The following is a 19,568-nucleotide window of genomic DNA, read 5'->3' as shown; positions in this document are numbered from 1 at the left end:
CCCATTTTGAGCTTACCATAATTTGTTTATTTTCTATTGGAAATGGTTTAAACTTGGTTAGAATTTGTACTATTGGATGATATGCACAGATTGACCCAAAGTTGACCCAAAGGGGTTAATGGGTGAGGCCCAAGAAAAAAAGAAAAGAAAAAGAGTCAAATTGTAGGAATCGCCTCAATACCCAGCCTGTTATGGTAGAACCAAATATTCCTCATGGATGGAAATGTCTCCAGGAGCTTCATGAAAATGGTAAATTTCATGATGTCAGGGTCTCGTATTTCCCCCTGGGGAGGGATAAAATTTACTGTAGTTTATATAGAAAAATTACATTTTTAGGCACAATTTTAGTTTTTAGTCCACCATCATTAGATGGTATGGATCTTTTTCTGATTTCATCTGTAGGTTCCCCATGGTCCCTGGTTGTGCCCTTGTAATTTAGGGACTGATAGAAATATATAAATGGCTGACAATGCAGCAATCTTTGATTTTGACTCTGAAAGATGTTTCACTATTTCAGCGGAAGTACTGGATGGATCTCTCAACAACTTTCATATGTATGTTCCCCTTGGTCTCTAGTTGTGCCCGATTGATTTTGGGACTGATCAAAATACCAAAATGGCCGACAGATGGCAAAGATATTTCTTATAAATAAGAGCAAAAACTGTGAAGAGAAGAGATAAGAAAGGTAAAGATCCAACTTTAAAAGAACAAAGACCAAACAATGGTGGGGGCCAAGATCCCTCTGGGATCACTTGTAATTGGAAATAGTTCAAACTTGCTTAAAATAAGTAAGAATAGTATAAGGTGACCGTTTGTTGAGCTGCATATATTGATCCTGGCTGGCCCCCAGTGACTGGTAGGTGAGGCCAAAAGGATTCAGATTGTCTCAGGGATTTCAAAATTATTCACTACCCATATTATGGGATGCACAGTATTCATTTGCATTACATGTACACAGTAATTTTAAGTTATCTTGCTTTCTTTTGACATGTTACAAGAAGAATGACAAAAATTTAACTCAGCTGACTGTTAGGGCTCTTGGACCTCTTGTAGAGTTAAGTGAGGTAGCCATCATCTGCCACAAGGAGGCCTGCCTCAAAATGACCATAGTTGTCCATATGGTGATAAAACATTTTAATTTGTTTCATGTTTACATAGATCCATGCATACGAGTAGTAAAAAACATTGCTATATAATACTATAGAATATCAGATTTAGTGCAGAAAAATCATGCTTTAGATCTTGGGCTTTTGTAAGTACAGAGCCTGTTACTGTATGACTTGACACGGCAGAAATCAGTCACCTGATACTAAGAATTGTAAAATAAGGGTTGAAGCACCAAGTCTTTTTCCTCACTTGGTTGCTAAAAAATAATCTGAAGTGCAGAATGTCATTTGTGCCTAAAATGTACTCCGATGCCCTATCATAACACTGTTGACTTTGTAATACAGGTATGAAATACATCAGGTAAGGGTCACAAGAATTGATGTAATTTATATATTTGGTATAACATTCCTTTGAATTAACAAAAGAATTCAAGAGAATTTTATTATAAAAATTTATTGATCTGAAGTAGCATTTTGATTTAATCCATGCATTATATAAAACAATCAATGTAAACATCAGTTGTGGCATGTATATCAGTATTTGTATAAAACATCTTGACAAAAATCAATAAGTTAAGTTTGCCTCAATTTGCCACATGCACACATGATTTAACATTTTGCATTTAAAAAAAAGATATCAAGGAAGTAACATGGCTTTTAGTGGCCAACTTTCAAATCATGTAATACAGGAACCACAACTGAAACTGAACACGTTTTCAGTCTAAAAACTTGACAAGAAGATACTTCATATGAAATTAAATTGGAAGACATTCTTTAAAATAAAACACAGTTTACAACTATATTATAATGAATAAAAACATATTTAGTTTATGTTCAACTGGCAAGCATTTTAAAAAAGGAAATTAAAAAATGTTCATGGTATTTAGGAAAGATGATAGATGTTTTAGCTAATTACTACCACAACCAAAAAGAATGTCTCACAAATGATTCATGAGAAACACAGCTGACTAATACAGAAGCAACTTAACGTACATTCTAGAAGCTGTAACATTAAGATACTAAGGGAACATTCAACTCTCACTGAGTTAACTTTCATACAGTTTGAAATACCTACACACTGATGCTTGAAAGATGTTAAATACTGCTATGCTATTACCAGTAACAATTCATAATAAAATGCAGGCTGTCAAATAATTCCTATATTCCTTTATTTTCCAATATTTTGGTTCAAAAACATATTTTGAAAGACCTATATTTCCTACGTGTTCCTATTTTTTGAAAAATATTCCTATATTTTCAGGAAATTTGCCGCAGATAAATGTAGAGATTGTAGTTATTTCTTTGTTATTGCTTTTGGCCTCTTGATCTTACAAGTTAGAGAATTCTTAAGTCTTTAACAACATCACCAGCCACCAGAAAATGATTCAGTACATCTCTTTATCACCTGTATGGGCACCTTGCAAGGCAGTGCAGCAGGATATTGGCCTTTTAGATACCCATTCAGATGATGATGAGCTATGCAGAAGCTCTCTGCCTGGATTGTGATGCTGTTGAAGTAAATGGCTACTTTAAGGCAGTTTTTAATCATTGATTAATATAGAAACAGTAAGTGAAGGTAGGAATTTTTAGTATCAATGCCTTTTAATGAAACAATTTTCATTTGGAAAACTCCTATATTTTGCCTCAAAACTAGCAAAAAAACTCTTATATTTGTTGAAAAAATATTCCATTAGTTGACAGCCTGTAAAATGGTACACAAGTATGTATACAGTAATCCATCTCTGTATTCAATACCATGGTTTTCTTATTTTCATTATACCTAATATAAACCTGGAGGCCAACATGTAACATCTCACTCATAGCCAAGAGGTGGCTTTACTATAGGGTTAACTCCTCACCTCTTACTCATAGCCAAGAGGTGGCTTTACTGTAGGTTAACTCCTCACCTCTCACTCATAGCCAAGAGGTGGCTTTACTGTAAGTTAACTCCTCACCTCTCACTCATAGCCAAGAGGTGGCTTTACTGTAGGGTTAACTCCTCACCTCTCACTCATAGCCAAGAGGTGGCTTTACTATAGGGTTAACTCCTCACCTCTCACTCATAGCCAAGAGGTGGCTTTACTGTAGGGTTAACTTCTCACCTCTTACTCATAGCCAAGAGGTGGCTTTACTATAGGGTTAACTCCTCACCTCTTACTCATAGCCAAGAGGTGGCTTTACTGTAGGGTTAACTTCTCACCTCTCACTCATAGCCAAGAGGTGGCTTTACTGTAGGGTTAACTTCTCACCTCTCACTCATAGCCAAGAGGTGGCTTTACTGTAGGTTAACTCCTCACCTCTTACTCATAGCCAAGAGGTGGCTTTACTGTAGGTTAACTCCTCACTTCTTACTCATAGCCAAGAGGTGGCTTTACTATAGGGTTAACTCCTCACCTCTCACTCATAGCCAAGAGGTGGCTTTACTATAGGGTTAACTCCTCACCTCTCACTCATAGCCAAGAGGTGGCTTTACTATAGGGTTAACTCCTCACCTCTCACTCATAGCCAAGAGGTGGCTTTACTATAGGGTTAACTCCTCACCTCTCACTCATAGCCAAGAGGTGGCTTTACTGTAGGTTAACTCCTCACCTCTTACTCATAGCCAAGAGGTGGCTTTACTATAGGGTTAACTCCTCACCTCTCACTCATAGCCAAGAGGTGGCTTTACTATAGGGTTAACTCCTCACCTCTTACTCATAGCCAAGAGGTGGCTTTACTGTAGGGTTAACTCCTCACCTCTTACTCATAGCCAAGAGGTGGCTTTACTGTAGGGTTAACTCCTCACCTCTCACTCATAGCCAAGAGGTGGCTTTACTATAGGGTTAACTCCTCACCTCTCACTCATAGCCAAGAGGTGGCTTTACTGTAGGGTTAACTCCTCACCTCTTACTCATAGCCAAGAGGTGGCTTTACTGTAGGGTTAACTCCTCACCTCTCACTCATAGCCAAGAGGTGGCTTTACTATAGGGTTAACTCCTCACCTCTTACTCATAGCCAAGAGGTGGCTTTACTGTAGGTTAACTCCTCACCTCTTACTCATAGCCAAGAGGTGGCTTTACTGTAGGGTTAACTCCTCACCTCTTACTCATAGCCAAGAGGTGGCTTTACTGTAGGGTTAACTCCTCACCTCTCACTCATAGCCAAGAGGTGGCTTTACTATAGGGTTAACTCCTCACCTCTTACTCATAGCCAAGAGGTGGCTTTACTGTAGGTTAACTCCTCACCTCTTACTCATAGCCAAGAGGTGGCTTTACTGTAGGGTTAACTCCTCACCTCTTACTCATAGCCAAGAGGTGGCTTTACTGTAGGTTAACTCCTCACCTCTTACTCATAGCCAAGAGGTGGCTTTACTATAGGGTTAACTCCTCACCTCTTACTCATAGCCAAGAGGTGGCTTTACTATAGGGTTAACTCCTCACCTCTTACTCATAGCCAAGAGGTGGCTTTACTATAGGGTTAACTCCTCACCTCTTACTCATAGCCAAGAGGTGGCTTTACTGTAGGGTTAACTCCTCACCTCTCACTCATAGCCAAGAGGTGGCTTTACTATAGGGTTAACTCCTCACCTCTCACTCATAGCCAAGAGGTGGCTTTACTATAGGGTTAACTCCTCACCTCTCACTCATAGCCAAGAGGTGGCTTTACTATAGGGTTAACTCCTCACCTCTCACTCATAGCCAAGAGGTGGCTTTACTATAGGGTTAACTCCTCACCTCTTACTCATAGCCAAGAGGTGGCTTTACTATAGGGTTAACTCCTCACCTCTTACTCATAGCCAAGAGGTGGCTTTACTGTAGGTTAACTCCTCACCTCTTACTCATAGCCAAGAGGTGGCTTTACTATAGGGTTAACTCCTCACCTCTTACTCATAGCCAAGAGGTGGCTTTACTATAGGGTTAACTCCTCACCTCTTACTCATAGCCAAGAGGTGGCTTTACTGTAACTCCTCACCTCTTACTCATAGCCAAGAGGTGGCTTTACTGTAAGTTAACTCCTCACCTCTTACTCATAGCCAAGAGGTGGCTTTACTGTAGGTTAACTCCTCACCTCTTACTCATAGCCAAGAGGTGGCTTTACTGTAGGTTAACTCCTCACCTCTTACTCATAGCCAAGAGGTGGCTTTACTGTAGGGTTAACTCCTCACCTCTTACTCATAGCCAAGAGGTGGCTTTACTATAGGGTTAACTCCTCACCTCTTACTCATAGCCAAGAGGTGGCTTCACTATAGGGTTAACTCCTCACCTCTTAGCCACACGGTGATCTTACTACAAAGGCCACTCAACAGGGAATTATTACAGGACAACGCTCAAATCAATAGAAATGTTACTATGATTGCAAAAACAAAGATAAATCAGTATTTTCGTCATCCATACTGTTTGGAAAACGACAATTTTTTGACAATGTGCTGCTAATACCACTTGGAATCGAAATATCACATTTGAAATTTGTGGAATCTTATTTGAAAGTGTGTTTTTGACTTTGAAAATACACAATGGCATAGCGCTTCACCGCGGTAATGACTACTAACGGACACACCTGTTTACATGTGACTTACCTGTGTTACCACTCGAATATAGACATTCGTATACGTGGATTTTTTTCATCCGAAACATCGGCATACACTGATACCGTATACGATGGGAGGGCCGAGAACGTCAACGGCGGCAGCAAAAAGTAACGAACAAGCTATAAGTCAACGACTAGATGAGATCACCAACATGCTATCCAGTATGGTTACCATAACAGACATAGATAAGAAATTGACTAGTCTCAAAGATGAACTGAAGGACGATATTCGGAAAGAAAATAAGGAACTGGTGGACTCACTAAAAGTCAGAGTTGTAGAGTTGGAAGAGGAAAATAAAAACCTTAAAGAAACTATTGGTTACCTCGAGAACCAGGTTTTGGAACTACAGCAAAACAAGAAGGAATGTGCAATCAAATACAATGACTTAGAACAGCAGGGTAGGAAAAATTCGATTAGAATCTTTGGACTAGAAGATACAAAGGAAAGTGAAACCGTAGAGGAGTGTGTAGAAAAGGTTGTGAAATTTGCTAAAGTTAAGCTAAAAGTCCAACTTCACAGTAATGACATAGACATTGCCCACCGACTCGGCCGATTTAACCCGCCAAAAAGAGAAGTGTGATAGTCAAATTCACACATAGGAGGAAAAAACATGATGTGCTAAGTTCCAGGAGAGTCCTGCAAGGATCCCAGTACACGGTGTCAGAGGACCTAACCAAGTACAATCAGGACATGTTACGCCACGCGCACAGACTTGAGTGTGTGAAAAATACATTTAGCGTGGACGGGAAACTATTCGCTGTGCTGAAAGTGAAAAATGCAAGAGACAAGAATAAGATACGGAGACTTTTTTATGACACGACATTGACTGATGAATACCCATTAAATGACGCGAACTTTGTACGTTCCAGTTAAACTTTGACTGTGTGTGGAAATATGTATTATCGTCAGTGGACTTTTTCAGGGCTTCATCCCCACGGATGTTTGTGCAGGTCTGGGTGTGACGGTGTGTATGTGTGTGTGAGGGAGGATGTGTGTGTGAATGTCTCTTCTTTTTCTTTGTGTTATATTTTGCATCAAATTCAGAAAAATAAACAATTACAAAAAAAAAAAAAAAAAAAAGATAATATTGACATCAGAACCATAACTCAAAACTTCAATTCAATGAAACATAGTTAAATATTTAATAAATATTCACTGATACCTTCAAGTCAAATATGATCACCTTAGGCCATAGTGTTGTCAAGGTGATCAAAAAATAGATAAAAACTGTAGAACAAGTATAGAAGGTGAAGGATTACAATAAACAGCAATATCAAACAAGAGGCCCATATGGCTCACATAGCTCACATGGCATTGCTTGGCTGACATTATACAAACTAAAGGAAAAAGAATTCTTAATGTTTATATCTTTTACACCATTGGCACCAACCCCTGTTTATACAAAATTGATTTTCCCTCATCCAAAGATGTTTCAGATCGAATTGGGGCAGATTCAGGGCAATTTTAAAAAAAAGAAGGATGATTTCAAAAATTTTGCCCATCTAGGCCCCTGCCCATCCTACCCCTACAGAAGAAAGATTTAAATAATCTCTTTTATTTCCTCTATGGAGGTCCTGCCCCTCCTGCTAAAGAGGATCAAGACCGACCATTTATAAAAGAAAATGCATCCTTTTAACCAAAGAAATTTCGGCCCAAATTAGGACATAATCCAAGCATTCCTAAAGGAGAATAAAGACTTTTTTTAAAGATTTAGCTCTATTTACGCTATTGGTTTCTGCCCAAGGGAACAAATCCCCTGTGTATACAAAATTGAGCCCCCTTCACCTATGAATGCCACAGACCAAATTTGGACAAAATGCAACCATTCCTACAAGAAGAAGAAGGATTTTTAAGAATTTGCTCAATTTCCCTTTATACAAAGTTGATTCTCTCCCCCCCCCACCCCCACACCACCCTCCAAGGATGCTTCTGACCACACTTAAACAAAATCCACTCCCCCCACCCCCCTCCAAGGATGCTTCTGATCACACTTAAACAAAATCCACTCCCCCCACCCCCACCCTCCAAGGATGCTTCTGACCACACTTAAACAAAATCCACTCCCCCCCACCCTCCAAGGATGCTTCTGACCACACTTAAAAAAAATCCACTCCCCCCCCACCAAGGATGCTTCTGACCACACTTAAACAAAATCCACTCCCCCCCCCCCCACCAAGGATGGTTCTGACCACACTTAAACAAAATCCACTCCCCCCCACCAAGGATGCTTCTGACCACACTTAAACAAAATACACTCCCCCCCCCACCAAGGATGCTTCTGACCACACTTAAACAAAATCCACTCCCCCCCCCCACCAAGGATGCTTCTGACCACACTTAAACAAAATCCACTCCCCCCCCCCCACCAAGGATGCTTCTGACCACACTTAAACAAAATCCACTCCCCCCCACCAAGGATGCTTCTGACCACACTTAAACAAAATCCACTCCCCCCCCCACCATGTTTGCTTCTGACCACACTTAAACAAAATCCACTCCCCCCCCCCCCCCACCAAGGATGCTTCTGACCACACTTAAACAAAATCCACTCCCCCCCCACCATTGTTGCTTATGACCAAACTTAAACAAAATCCACTCCCCCCCCCACACCCTCCAAGGATGCTTCTGACCACACTTAAACAAAATCCACTCCCCCCACCAAGGATGCTTCTGACCACACTTAAACAAAATCCACTCCCCCCACCAAGGATGCTTCTGACCACACTTAAAACAAAATCCACTCAATCATTTAATGCTACTAGTATTTTAAAGACATTATTGATGTACACCACTATAAAAAGGGCATGACACCAAACAATAACAAAAATTAAATTGTTAACTACAGACATAAAAAAAAAATGTTCACACATTTAAAACTAGTGCCTCACTGCCATTTGAAACCAAATGGAGAGAAGTGAAATGTCTTATGAAAATTTCCAGCATTTGACTTTTGAAAGTATTGATGGAATGTAGGAGAATCCCACAAAAATTGTCAGTGCAGAACCAAGAATTACTGCCCATAGTGAAGATGATGATGATGTGCAAAAGGCTTGTCGAGAATGTATACTTCATACAAACATATATAATTATATATAACAAAACAAAGAAAAATGTTATCATCTCATCAATATATTGGGTAATGATCAAGAAATGAGTGTAAGCAGCATGACTACAAACAAACCTCTCCATAGACGGACACTCCAATTCCAGTGAAAACACCCTCCATATACCCTTACTAGGGCTATTCCATTGAAACATCTATTTGACCATAGAACTTGAAAATGATCAACTTCTACTCAAAGTTTAGTTTTCTGCCTATTAATTTTAAACAATTATCAAAACCTAGAGTCCTAGGGTAGGGTAAATGTTTTAGTGGAATAACCTAAATTAGAAATTTAGTTTCTTAAATGCTGGTGTCATGCCTGTATGCAAGGCAGCTTGGCGTATCTGTTTAGCAGGCGTGGCACCATCCAAGTTATCTTCAGGTAGCCGTTTTGGGGATGGGTGTAGCAGGTTTAGTCCTGTTGTCTGAGGTACAGACAACAAGGATGTTGAGGATACGGCCATATATTCAGACTCTGTATTAATATTGATGAAATCATCATCATCTGACTGCTCAAAATGATCACCTGCCATATTTACTGTCTCATCTGAATCAGTCTGTTGTAGCACCTGTTCCTCACATTGAAACAATATTTCATTATTGCTAACATCTGACCACTGACTATCGTTCAGACACACTTCACTCTCTCCTCTTGCACTACCTGGGGAATTGTCAACAAGGTGCTCTCCAGACTCCAACGACAAAGGTGTAACCCCACAAATACAAGCTGTGTTGTTGTGACATTTACATTCTGATGGAGGTGTCGCAGTGTTCTCTTTAAACAGTCTAGACTTTGCTGGTGACTCTACCAATGTGCTATGTGGTGTGACTAAACGTGTGTATCTTTCAGATCCTTGACCTTTGAACATGCAATGATCTGATGACCTGGAAGAACCTTGATGATGTCTTGACCTTGACTTTTCAGAGTCACCATTTTGGCTGCTGAGATATCCACTGACCTTTGACCTGCAGTCAGTCTTTGTGGGTGTGGTATATCCACTGAAACAAGGGCTTTCCACAGATGATGTGTTGTAAATCTCACTGTTTTCTATTTCCTTCAAATCAGAAAATGAATCGTTCCTAGATATCTCCACTTTCTTTGCTGGTGATCCACCATTTCGAGCAATTTTGAACAGTTCTTCTCTGAGAGTAGACTGAAAAAGAAGAGTGAATCATATTATTATCATCTAAGAGTTCTGTTAACAAGCACAAAAAAATCTTCTCAAGACAACAGTTCCAACAATAAACCTGTACTGCATACTGTTTATTCCTCTAGCTACTGTGAATGACACAACTTACTTCGTTCCATAAATGTTAGTGGTATCTAAAAGATTTTACAATGTACGGAATACCTGTTGAATTTAGTTATAAATGCAACCTTACAAATTAACCTTGGTCATTCATTTGAAAACTTAAAGCCGTTCATCCCAGAATGCCAGGAATCAAAATCAGTAATGATTTATTTTTTAGAAAAAAAATGTTTCCAGATTTATACGTTTGACCACTTGGAGCTTGAAAGAATGTCAGTTTAAAAAATTTGATAGCTCATCATCCCAGTATGTGGATGGTAAATATGGCCCTGGTCCTATTCACTTGTTCAAAAGACACAAGTGAAGAGCACCTTTTGATATAACTTTAAGGTTAGATACAGTATTGTCAGACAATGAATTAAATTGCATCATACAGCTGTTTTATCCTTCTAGGACTCGTAAGTGATGCTACATCATACAGCTGTTTTGTCCCTCTAGGACTCGTCAGTGATGCTACGTCATACAGCTGTTTCATCCTTTTAGGATGTGCCAGCAATGCTACATCATACAGTTGTTTCGTCATTCTAGGACTCATCAGTAATGCTACGTCATACAGCTGTTTTGTCCCTCTAGGACTCATCAGTGATGCTACGTCATACAGCTGTTTCATCCTTTTAGGATGTGCCAGCAATGCTACATCATACAGCTGTTTCGTCATTCTAGGACTCATCAGTAATGCTACGTCATACAGCTGTTTTGTCCCTCTAGGACTCGTCAGTGATGCTACGTCATACAGCTGTTTTGTCCCTCTAGGACTCATTGGTAATGCTACGTCATACAGCTGTTTTTTTCCCTCTAGGACTCATTGGTAATGCTACGTCATACAGCTGTTTTTTTCCCTCTGAACTCATCAGTAATGCTACATCATACAGCTGTTTCATCCTTTTAGGATGCACCAGCAATGCTACATCATACAGCTGTTTCGTCATTCTAGGACTCATCAGTAATGCTACATCATACAGCTGTTTCGTCCCTCTAGGACTCATCAGTAATGCTACATCATACAGCTGTTTTGTCCCTCTAGGACTCATCAGTAATGCTACGTCATACAGCTGTTTTGTCCCTCTAGGACTCATCAGTAATGCTACGTCATACAGCTGTTTTGTCCCTCTAGGATCATCAGTAATGCTACATCATACAGCTGTTTTGTCCCTCTAGGACTCATCAGTGATGCTACGTCATACAGCTGTTTTGTCCCTCTAGGACTCATCAGTAATGCTACGTCATACAGCTGTTTTGTATCTCTAGGACTCATCAGTAATGCTACGTCATACAGTTGTTTCGTCATTCTAGGACTCATCAGTAAGGCTACGTCATACAGCTGTTTTGTTCCTCTAGGATCATCAGTAATGCTACGTCATACAGCTGTTTTGTCCCTCTAGGACTCATCAGTGATGCTACGTCATACAGCTGTTTTGTCCCTCTAGGACTCATCAGTAATGCTACATCATACAGCTGTTTTGTCCCTCTAGGATCATCAGTAATGCTACGTCATACAGCTGTTTTGTCCCTCTAGGACTCATCAGTAATGCTACGTCATACAGCTGTTTTGTCCCTCTAGGATCATCAGTAATGCTACATCATACAGCTGTTTTGTCCCTCTAGGACTCATCAGTGATGCTACGTCATACAGCTGTTTTGTCCCTCTAGGACTCATCAGTAATGCTACGTCATACAGCTGTTTTGTCCCTCTAGGACTCATCAGTAATGCTACGTCATACAGTTGTTTCGTCATTCTAGGACTCATCAGTAAGGCTACGTCATACAGCTGTTTTGTCCCTCTAGGATCATCAGTAATGCTACGTCATACAGCTGTTTTGTCCCTCTAGGACTCATCAGTGATGCTACATCATACAGCTGTTTTGTCCCTCTAGGACTCATCAGTAATGCTACATCATACAGCTGTTTTGTCCCTCTAGGATCATTAGTAATGCTACGTCATACAGCTGTTTTGTCCCTCTAGGACTCATCAGTAATGCTACGTCATACAGCTGTTTTGTCCCTCTAGGACTCATCAGTAATGCTACATCATACAGCTGTTTTGTCCCTCTAGGATCATCAGTAATGCTACGTCATACAGCTGTTTTGTCCCTCTAGGATCATCAGTAATGCTACGTCATACAGCTGTTTTGTCCCTCTAGGACTCATCAGTAATGCTACGTCATACAGCTGTTTTGTCCCTCTAGGACTCATCAGTAATGCTACGTCATACAGCTGTTTTGTCCCTCTAGGATCATCAGTAATGCTACATCATACAGCTGTTTTGTCCCTCTAGGACTCATCAGTGATGCTACGTCATACAGCTGTTTTGTCCCTTAGGACTCATCAGTAATGCTACGTCATACAGCTGTTTTGTCCCTCTAGGACTCATCAGTAATGCTACGTCATACAGTTGTTTCGTCATTCTAGGACTCATCAGTAATGCTACATCATACAGCTGTTTTGTCCCTCTAGGACTCATCAGTAATGCTACGTCATACAGCTGTTTTGTCCCTCTAGGACTCATCAGTAATGCTACGTCATACAGCTGTTTTGTCCCTCTAGGACTCATCAGTGATGCTACGTCATACAGCTGTTTTGTCCCTCTAGGACTCATCAGTAATGCTACGTCATACAGCTGTTTCATCCTTTTAGGATGCGCCAGCAATGCTACGTCATACAGCTGTTTTGTCCCTCTAGGACTCATCAGCAATGCTACGTCATACAGCTGTTTCATCATTCCAGGTCTCATTATTGATAAGGTCCTAAATTTTGAAAACCTAGGAGGCGACTGAGGAAAATCCAAAGTGATTGAAAGAAAAGTCCTGATTCCAGCAGGCTACTGTCCAACTATCAGAACCTGGACCGTTTTGATTATTCAGCAGATTTTTTAAAGGAAATGATATGCTAGATGGATGCTCACTTGGCATTCAGGTATACCATCAGACATGAATTAAGAAGTTTTTATATTAAGAAATCATCAATATTATACTTTATAGTATTGAAGAATGATGACTGACATTTTAGTTCACTACCATAAACTTTTGGCAAAACATTTTTTCATGATTAAATGTCTGACTAATTGTTGTTAACTTGTGGTCTACTCCTTGTCAATATTTACTAAGACTGCACTTAAAGGTATTAATATTGGTCCTATGTTGTATCAAAACAATACCAAACTCATTAAGATGAATTAAACAGAGCAAATGTTATGTATATAGAATGTTATCATATATATATATGGACATGTCTCACATCAGTAACTCAAATGTTAAGTGTAGATCACTCACATCAGTAACTCAAATGTTAAGTGTAGATCACACATCAGTAATTCAAATGTTAAGTGTAGATCACTCACATCAGTAACTCAAATGTTAAGTGTAGATCACACATCAGTAATTCAAATGTTAAGTTCACACATGTTAAATGTTAAGTGTAGATCACACATCAGTAATTCAAATGTTAAGTGTAGATCACACATCAGTAACTCAAATGTTAAGTGTAGATCACACATCAGTAATTCAAATGTTAAGTGTAGATCACACATCAGTAACTCAAATGTTAAGTGTAGATCACACATCAGTAATTCAAATGTTAAGTGTAGATCACACATCAGTAATTCAAATGTTAAGTGTAGATCAAACATCAGTAACTCAAATGTTAAGACCTGGAACTCATCAATGTCTCCCACACTGGTACAGGTGTAGTCTACATGTATATAACTGGGATATTCTCATATAAACTTCTCCTGATCCAGTAGGCTGCATGAATGGACAGACAGAACCTGTTAGTAAATCTCTCACTGACTCCAATGAAAAAAGTAAGATTACTTTCAACAAAACTATGATATATAACTCCTGTAAAACAAGGTACATCTTGGCCATGAACATTTTTCAATTAAGTGATGTTAAGGAACCAGAATACCTTAATCCTTGCATATTTTCTCCTAGATGTAATCCTTCCTACTTTGATTTTGGACTGACTGTCAGACAAGGAAGGCAAATTTTTACCCTGTGACATTGTTGGTTGAAGTAATCATTCTGACCCTGACTATGAGGAGAGAAAGGTTGACAAGGATTCTAACAGAAGAACCTGTTTAAGGATGTTTGTTTAGCAATACACTCCAAAATGAGATTAATTCATTAATATAACATTGAATTAGTAAGTTGTAATCTAGTTGAATTGACAAGGGTGAGTACTAATCATGTATTAGTACAGGTGTGATCACAGGTGTGATTTTGTTAGACAAACTGGGTGTGACTGAACATGCCAATCCCCAGGTAATTACAGGTAAAGTGTGTTACAATATTAAGCAATCAGAAATACATTGTCCTGGTCAGAGGAAAGCTTGCAGTTGCTGTGCTGACAGATATAGTGATACAATGTCTCTGTCAGAGGAAAGCTTTCTGTTGCTGTACTGACAGATATAGTTATATACTGTCCCTGTCAGAGGAAAGTTTTCTGTTGCTGTACTGACAGATGTAATGATACAATGTTTCTGTCAGAGGAAAGCTTGCAGTTGCTGTGCTGACAGATATAGTGATACAATGTCTCTGTCAGAGAAAAGCTTGCAGTTGCTGTACCGACAGATATAGCGATACAATGTCCCTGTCAGAGGAAAGCTTGCAGTTGCTGTACCGACAGATATAGTGATACAATGTCCCTGTCAGAGGAAAGCTTTCTGTTGCTGTACTGACAGATATAGTGATACAATGTTTCTGTCAGAGGAAAGCTTGCAGTTGCTGTACCGACAGATATAGTGATACAATGTCCCTGTCAGAGGAAAGCTTTCTGTTGCTGTACTGACAGATATAGTGATACAATGTCTCTGTCAGAGGAAAGCTTGCAGTTGCTGTACTGACAGATATAGTGATATAATGTCCCTGTCAGAGGAAAGCTTTCTGCTGCTGTACTGACAGATATAGTGATACAATGTTTCTGTCAGAGGAAAGCTTGCAGTTGCTGTACTGACAGATATAGTGATATAAATGTTTCTGTCAGAGGAAAGCTTGCAGTTGCTGTACTGACAGATATAGTGATATAATGTCTCTGTCAGAGGAAAGCTTTCTGCTGCTGTACTGACAGATATAGTGATACAATGTTTCTGTCAGAGGAAAGCTTGCAGTTGCTGTACCGACAGATATAGTGATATAATGTCCCTGTCAGAGGAAAGCTTTCTGCTGCTGTGCTGACAGATATAGTGATATAATGTCCCTGTCAGAGGAAAGCTTTCTGCTGCTGTGCTGACAGATATAGTGATATAATGTCCCTGTCAGAGGAAAGCTTGCAGTTGCTGTACTGACAGATATAGTGATATAATGTCCCTGTCAGAGGAAAGCTTTCTGCTGCTGTGCTGACAGATATAGTGATACAATGTCTATGTCAGAGGGATTATCACAAAAAGTCAGAACATCTGGTAAGACATGGCCATTAGTATGGAGCAGAGCAGACAATTTATAAAGCTTCTGTATGATAAACCATGGACCGTAACAGCATAACTGATCTCATATCTATAGATGATTAAATTATCAAGATCATGGTTTAGTAAAATCAAAAGAGAATAACAGGTAGTTTATACTTTTAAACATGTTTCTTAGACACTGCCTCCCCTTGATGTATCTTTACACTTAAGTCCACACAGAGTAGCCAAAACAAGCTCTGGAAACAAGTGTTATAATTTTTATAAGGACTTTTATACCTCATGGGTAAATACAAAAATTGAGATTACCTCCATTTTGTAATGCTTACTAGTAACTCTCAGATAAAGGTAAATGGCTTGATGGTCTGGTAAATCCTTACATGGAAACCCAATATTGTATGAAAGGGTTTTTACCCTCCTCTTTACGGGATATGGCAAAACAGAAATGCCCTTTCAAGTAAAGTCATACCACAGTGTCTAGTAGGGGACATCATGCCACACTGTCTAGTGATGGCCATCATGCCACACTGCCTGGTGATAGCCATATGCAACACTGTCTAGTGATGGCCATCATGCCACACTGCCTGGTGATGGCCATCATGCCACACTGTCTAGTGATGACCATCATGCCACACTGCATAATGATAGTTATTATGTTTAAGTGGTGTCTTTAAATCTATATCAGAATATTAACTAAACTTTGATTTTTATCTAATGACCTTCACTCTCGACAAATGAATGTCCAGTAAATCCAGACTAACAGCAGACAGCTGATTAGTATGATTGGTAAGGAACAGACAATGATTCTAAGTTCTCTGATAGTAGCTAAAGCTGGAGTATTCAAACCAGGCCCTTTCCTTTACCATATAACTCAGTCCATGATTCATCTGTTGTTGGTTCTGTATAATCAAGATTCTGACAACATGTATGATCAGACAATACACTATGTTACATGCTATGGCAATATTTACTGGTATAATTTTCTTCAGCTGATGAGAGAGTCCTGTCTCCCTAGGCATTTTTCCTTTTTTCACTGACATTTGAAGACATTCCTCCTGACCGACAATGTTGACTGAACTGCGCCCTCTTGTTACAGCTGTATACACATGTGACCAGTTCTGATTTTTACAGTTCCCAACCACAAAGGTGATTGTATTACACTCAGAGCCCTGCAACACAAGCAACACAAGAAATCATTGTGTTACATTCTAAGTCCTGTAACACAAGAAACAAAAAAAGGGTTACACTCCAGGACCTGCAACACAGGAAACAATATAGTTACACTCGGAGCCCTGCAACACAAGCAACACAAGAAATCATAGCGTTACATTCTAAGTACTGTAACACAAGAAACAAAAATAGGGTTACACTCCAGGCCCTGCCACACAAGAAACAAAAATAGGGTTACACTCCAAGCCCTGCCACACAAGAAACAAAAATAGGGTTACACTCCAAGCCCTGCAACACAGGAAACAACATAGTTACACTTGGAGCTCTGCAACACAAGAAACAAAAACAGTGTTACACTTGGTGCCTTGCAACACAAGAAACAACAGTGTTAAACTCAGAATCCTATGATACAGGAAAAAAAAAAAGATCCAAATAAGTTCCAATCACGACACACACAAAGCATCACCTGTGAGTGGGTTAACATATGACCCCCTGGTGTGTGTTGTGATTGAAACTTATTTGGATTTTTTTTCTTGTATCGCAGGATTCTGAGTTTAACACTGTTGTTGCTTTAATTTTAATATTTTATTTCATTGCCCAGCATACCTTTCGGTATCCACTCCCAATGTGCAGTGCCCCACTTATCAACCAACTCACTTGGAACTTTAAAAGCAAAAAAAAAAAAAAAAAACACAGTCTTGCAAAACGAGAAACAAAAGGGTGACACTCAAAGGCCTGCGACACATTATGGTTACTCTCATAATCCTGCAATGCAAAAAAAAAGAGTTAGATTAGGAGTCCTTCAACACGGGAAACAATAGTTTTAGGTACAATTTTTCTTTTATACTATATTTTCACTCTATCACCTGAAGTGTGTAGTGTACAGTACCATATTTTGACAACATTTTGTACAGTTCAATATTTGTGCTATATTATCTGGAATGTGTAGTGTACAGTACCATATTTTCACAAATTACCTAGAATATGTTGTGTACAGTACCATATTTTCACAAATTACCTGGAATGTGTGTATTGTCTTTGCCCATGCCTGTGTCATTTTACATTCCCTCATTAGCTGTGAGTACAAGGCATAAAATTCTGTTGGTGATTCACCATCTTCATCAGACAGCTTCAGGTAACGTCGGCGACGAAATACACCAGATTTAACTTCTTCTTCTTGTTCATAATCCTTCAAACACATCAAACAAAAGTTTTATTAACGATGTACATGTATATACAATTGTTCTACATAACATTCTCTGATAAAGAACAACATTCTAGATGTACAGATCACACGTACATAACATTCTCTGATAAAGAACATTCTACATGTACAGATCACACGTACATAACATTCTCTGATAAAGAACAACATTCTAGATGTACAGATCACACGTACATAACATTCTCTGATAAAGAACAACATTCTAGAACAACATTCTAGATGTACAGATCACACGTACATAACATTCTCTGATAAAGAACAACATTCTAGATGTACAGATCACACGTACATAACATTCTCTGATAAAGAACATTCTAGATGTACAGATCACATATACATAACATTCTCTGATAAAGAACATTCTAGATGTACAGATCACACGTACATAACATTCTCTGATAAAGAACAACATTCTAGATGTACAGATCACACGTACATAACATTCTCTGATAAAGAACAACATTCTAGATGTACAGATCACACGTACATACATTCTAGATAAAGAACATGTACAGATCACACGTACATAACATTCTCTGATAAAGAACAACATTCTAGATGTACAGATCACACGTACATAACATTCTCTGATAAAGAACAGATGTACACACACGTACATAACATTCTCTGATAAAGAACAACATTCTAGATGTACAGATCACACGTACATAACATTCTCTGATAAAGAACAACATTCTAGATGTACAGATCACACGTACATAACATTCTCTGATAAAGAACAACATTCTAGATGTACAGATCACACGTACATAACATTCTCTGATAAAGAACAACATTCTAGATGTACAGATCACACGTACATAACATTCTCTGATAAAGAACAACATTCTAGATGTACAGATCACACGTACATAACATTCTCTGATAAAGAACAACATTCTAGATGTACAGATCACACGTACATAACATTCTCTGATAAAGAACAACATTCTAGATGTACAGATCACACGTACATAACATTCTCTGATAAAGAACAACATTCTAGATGTACAGACACACGTACATAACATTCTAGATGTACAGATCACACGTACATAACATTCTCTGATAAAGAACAACATTCTAGATGTACAGATCACACGTACATAACATTCTCTGATAAAGAACAACATTCTAGATGTACAGATCACACGTACATAACATTCTCTGATAAAGAACAACATTCTTCTCTGATAAAGATGTACAGATCACACGTACATAAAATACACTGATAAAGAACAACATTCAAGATGTACAGATCACACGTACATAACATTCTCTGATAAAGAACAACATTCTATAAAGAACAACATTCTAGTGTACATGTACAGATCACACACATACATAACATTCTCTGATAAAGAACAACATTCTAGATGTACAGATCACACGTACATAACATTCTCTGATAAAGAACAACATTCTAGATGTACAGATCACACGTACATAACATTCTCTGATAAAGAACAACATTCTAGATGTACAGATCACACGTACATAACATTCTCTGATAAAGAACAACATTCTAGATGTACAGATCACACGTACATAACATTCTCTGATAAAGAACAACATCACACACGTACATAACATTCTCTGATAAAGAACAACATTCTAGATGTACAGATCACACGTACATAACATTCTCTGATAAAGAACAACATTCTAGATGTACTACACGATGTACAG

General features: G+C 38.8%; 1 protein-coding gene and 1 long non-coding RNA gene across 2 annotated transcripts in view; both read right to left on the bottom strand.

The window, feature by feature from the left end:
* Nucleotides 1-1,544: 1,544 nt before the first annotated feature.
* On the bottom strand, nucleotides 1,545-3,958 carry LOC132547672 (uncharacterized). Its single transcript, XR_009554127.1, has 2 exons — nucleotides 3,209-3,958; nucleotides 1,545-3,159 (listed from the first exon to the last, which is right to left on the bottom strand). It is a non-coding gene; the product is annotated as an uncharacterized LOC132547672 (long non-coding RNA).
* Nucleotides 3,959-9,051: 5,093 nt separating this feature from the next.
* LOC132547710 (DNA helicase B-like) overlaps nucleotides 9,052-19,568 on the bottom strand; it is a 29,687-nt gene continuing 19,170 nt past the window's right edge. Inside the window, exons 10-12 of the mRNA XM_060211514.1 lie at nucleotides 17,673-17,843; nucleotides 16,456-16,653; nucleotides 9,052-9,930 (exon numbers count right to left, since the gene is read on the bottom strand). Of these exons, the coding sequence (XP_060067497.1) occupies nucleotides 9,061-9,930; nucleotides 16,456-16,653; nucleotides 17,673-17,843 (1,239 nt within the window). The 3' untranslated portion in view covers nucleotides 9,052-9,060. The remainder of the gene's footprint in view (nucleotides 9,931-16,455; nucleotides 16,654-17,672; nucleotides 17,844-19,568) is intronic.

Source organism: Ylistrum balloti, unplaced genomic scaffold, assembly GCF_031769215.1.
Source record: "Ylistrum balloti isolate Yb309-2 unplaced genomic scaffold, AGI_CSIRO_Ybal_v1 Utg369972, whole genome shotgun sequence".
Taxonomy (NCBI): Eukaryota; Metazoa; Mollusca; class Bivalvia; order Pectinida; family Pectinidae; genus Ylistrum; species Ylistrum balloti.
This window is presented reverse-complemented; position numbering and strand designations above follow the sequence as displayed.